This window comes from Penaeus monodon, chromosome 15 (genome assembly GCF_015228065.2).
Source record: "Penaeus monodon isolate SGIC_2016 chromosome 15, NSTDA_Pmon_1, whole genome shotgun sequence".
Taxonomy (NCBI): Eukaryota; Metazoa; Arthropoda; class Malacostraca; order Decapoda; family Penaeidae; genus Penaeus; species Penaeus monodon.
This window is the reverse complement of record NC_051400.1, coordinates 9,542,468-9,542,831: the sequence shown is the minus strand read 5'-3', so window position 1 is coordinate 9,542,831 and position 364 is coordinate 9,542,468. Positions and strand designations below refer to the sequence as shown.

At 40.7% G+C, this 364-nt stretch overlaps 1 protein-coding gene across 1 annotated transcript in view; it reads right to left on the bottom strand.

The window, feature by feature from the left end:
* The window catches only part of LOC119582205 (lactosylceramide 4-alpha-galactosyltransferase-like), a 3,692-nt gene that overhangs the window by 2,890 nt on the left and 438 nt on the right, over positions 1-364 (bottom strand). The window contains exon 2 of the mRNA XM_037930436.1: positions 172-268. Coding sequence (XP_037786364.1) covers positions 172-268 — 97 coding nt within the window. The remainder of the gene's footprint in view (positions 1-171; positions 269-364) is intronic.

The following is a 364-nucleotide window of genomic DNA, read 5'->3' as shown; positions in this document are numbered from 1 at the left end:
GGCATGTAGAAATGGAATTAATAGTATGTGAATTAGAGAGACTGGTAGATATTGAACAGGCATAAGAGCGAAATTAACTGCTTACACAAATAAATCCATAATTTGTAACCAAATATAATTATGCTTTCTGGTCGCGCTCCCTGCTTACGGATACACCGTTCTGTTGTTTACGCTAGCCATATTTGACTCTGGGACCAGACTCAAGTCAGGGATTATCATGCCTTTGGCCAGGCGCGGGTGTGTTATCAGGGGAACTTTGGAACCAGACCTAGAGTGATATTTTCCCAAACCCTAGTTATTTCCTGCAGACACTGAAGATCTATTGTTTACGATCCTCTTGGAAAAAGTATTGTGTAGTTGTGAT